Consider the following 1,397-nt stretch of genomic DNA (forward strand, 5'->3'; position numbering starts at 1 on the left):
TGGGTATCAGAGGTATGGACCAATCTGCGAGCGCCTGAACAGCCGGGTAAGGAGGCAAAATCAGGGTGGTTGCGGTGATAAACGTACCGCAAGCGTTGGTGTTGGGTGGGTGCAGCGATAGAGGGAAGGGGTGTCTGGAGCGAGGGGTTGGGCACGGCTCCTGGCTATATACACCCTGCCCTGGCCGAGGCGGTGCAGGAGCTGCCATGGAGCCACCAGCACCCGGGACCATGCGGTGGCTGGTGCTGGCCCTGCTCTGCCTCCGGCTCGGGGAGGGGATGGTGAGGTGAGCCCCGGGGCTGGGATGGGTACCGGGGCACAGGGTCCGGCTGCGGAGCGGGACTCACCCTCAGCACATGGGGGGTGCACATGTGGATGGGGCCACCAGGTCGCTCAGCATCTCGCTGCCGTCTCCATCCCGCGCAGGATCTCCCTGAGGAAAGGCAGGTCCATGCGGGAGGTGATGAGAGAGAAGGGGGTGCCGGAGGGTTTCCTGAAGGACCTCAAAGGGGACCCCGGTAGGAAATACCTGCTCAGTAACGCTGTGGCGTACGAACCACTTACGAACTACCTGGATGTAAGTACTAAAGCTTTTTCTTCCTCCTCTGAGCCAACTGGTTCCAGTTTTGGGGGATGCCCTCCGCCTTTCCTGGCTGCCTGCGGGAAGCTCCCTCCCTCCCTGCCCAGTCAAGGGGCTGTGCTGGGCATGGGCAGGCGTTCTGCTGTCTTTGTAGCCGGGCTCCGAGGGCTGGGGGATGTTGGGAGACGAAGGCAGGAGGCAGCACGGCTTATCCTGAATTGATTTCCCTTCTCAGAAAAAGCGGAGTTTGATGGTTATAGGGCAGATCTGCTCCCAACCTTGCTGCTGACTTCGTTATGTTGTAGGCAAATCGTTGCCCCATTCTGTGCTTCAGCTGCCCTGGATGCTCTCAAGGACTATGAGCCCTTCCTACAAGCCCTCAGCAGTTTGGGTTTCTCAGCTAGCAGAGGGCAGAGAGGTGAAAACTCTCATTCAAACAACAAAAAAAAAAACACCAAAAAATAGGCAGAAACAGAAATCCACCCACGTTCTTGTTCACAGTCCTTCTACTTCGGGGAGATCAGCATCGGGACCCCCCCGCAAAATTTCCTGGTGATCTTTGACACCGGCTCCGCCAACTTGTGGGTGCCCTCCACCTACTGCCAGACTCCAGCCTGCGGTGAGCATCCCTCTGGGGACACAGCGATGCCGGGGGGACACACGGGGTTTCCCCCTCCATCGGTGCTCTCGGACATCCCTCGCGCGCTGTGGGCTGGACCTATGGCAGGGAAAGCAGTGAGAGCCGACAGGGTTTGTTGTTTGCTGGGGTTTGGTGACACTGGTGGGGCTGGTTTTGGATGGCCCCTTCCCTGGGAAG

General features: G+C 59.3%; 1 protein-coding gene across 1 annotated transcript in view; it reads left to right on the forward strand.

The window, feature by feature from the left end:
* The first annotated feature begins 230 nt into the window (after positions 1 to 230).
* LOC104289316 (gastricsin-like) overlaps positions 231 to 1,397 on the forward strand; it is a 3,544-nt gene continuing 2,377 nt past the window's right edge. The window contains 3 exon segments of the mRNA XM_009888243.1: positions 231 to 286; positions 427 to 577; positions 1,082 to 1,204. Coding sequence (XP_009886545.1) covers positions 231 to 286; positions 427 to 577; positions 1,082 to 1,204 — 330 coding nt within the window.

Source organism: Charadrius vociferus, unplaced genomic scaffold (assembly GCF_000708025.1).
Source record: "Charadrius vociferus isolate BGI_N301 unplaced genomic scaffold, ASM70802v2 scaffold266, whole genome shotgun sequence".
Classification (NCBI taxonomy): Eukaryota; Metazoa; Chordata; class Aves; order Charadriiformes; family Charadriidae; genus Charadrius; species Charadrius vociferus.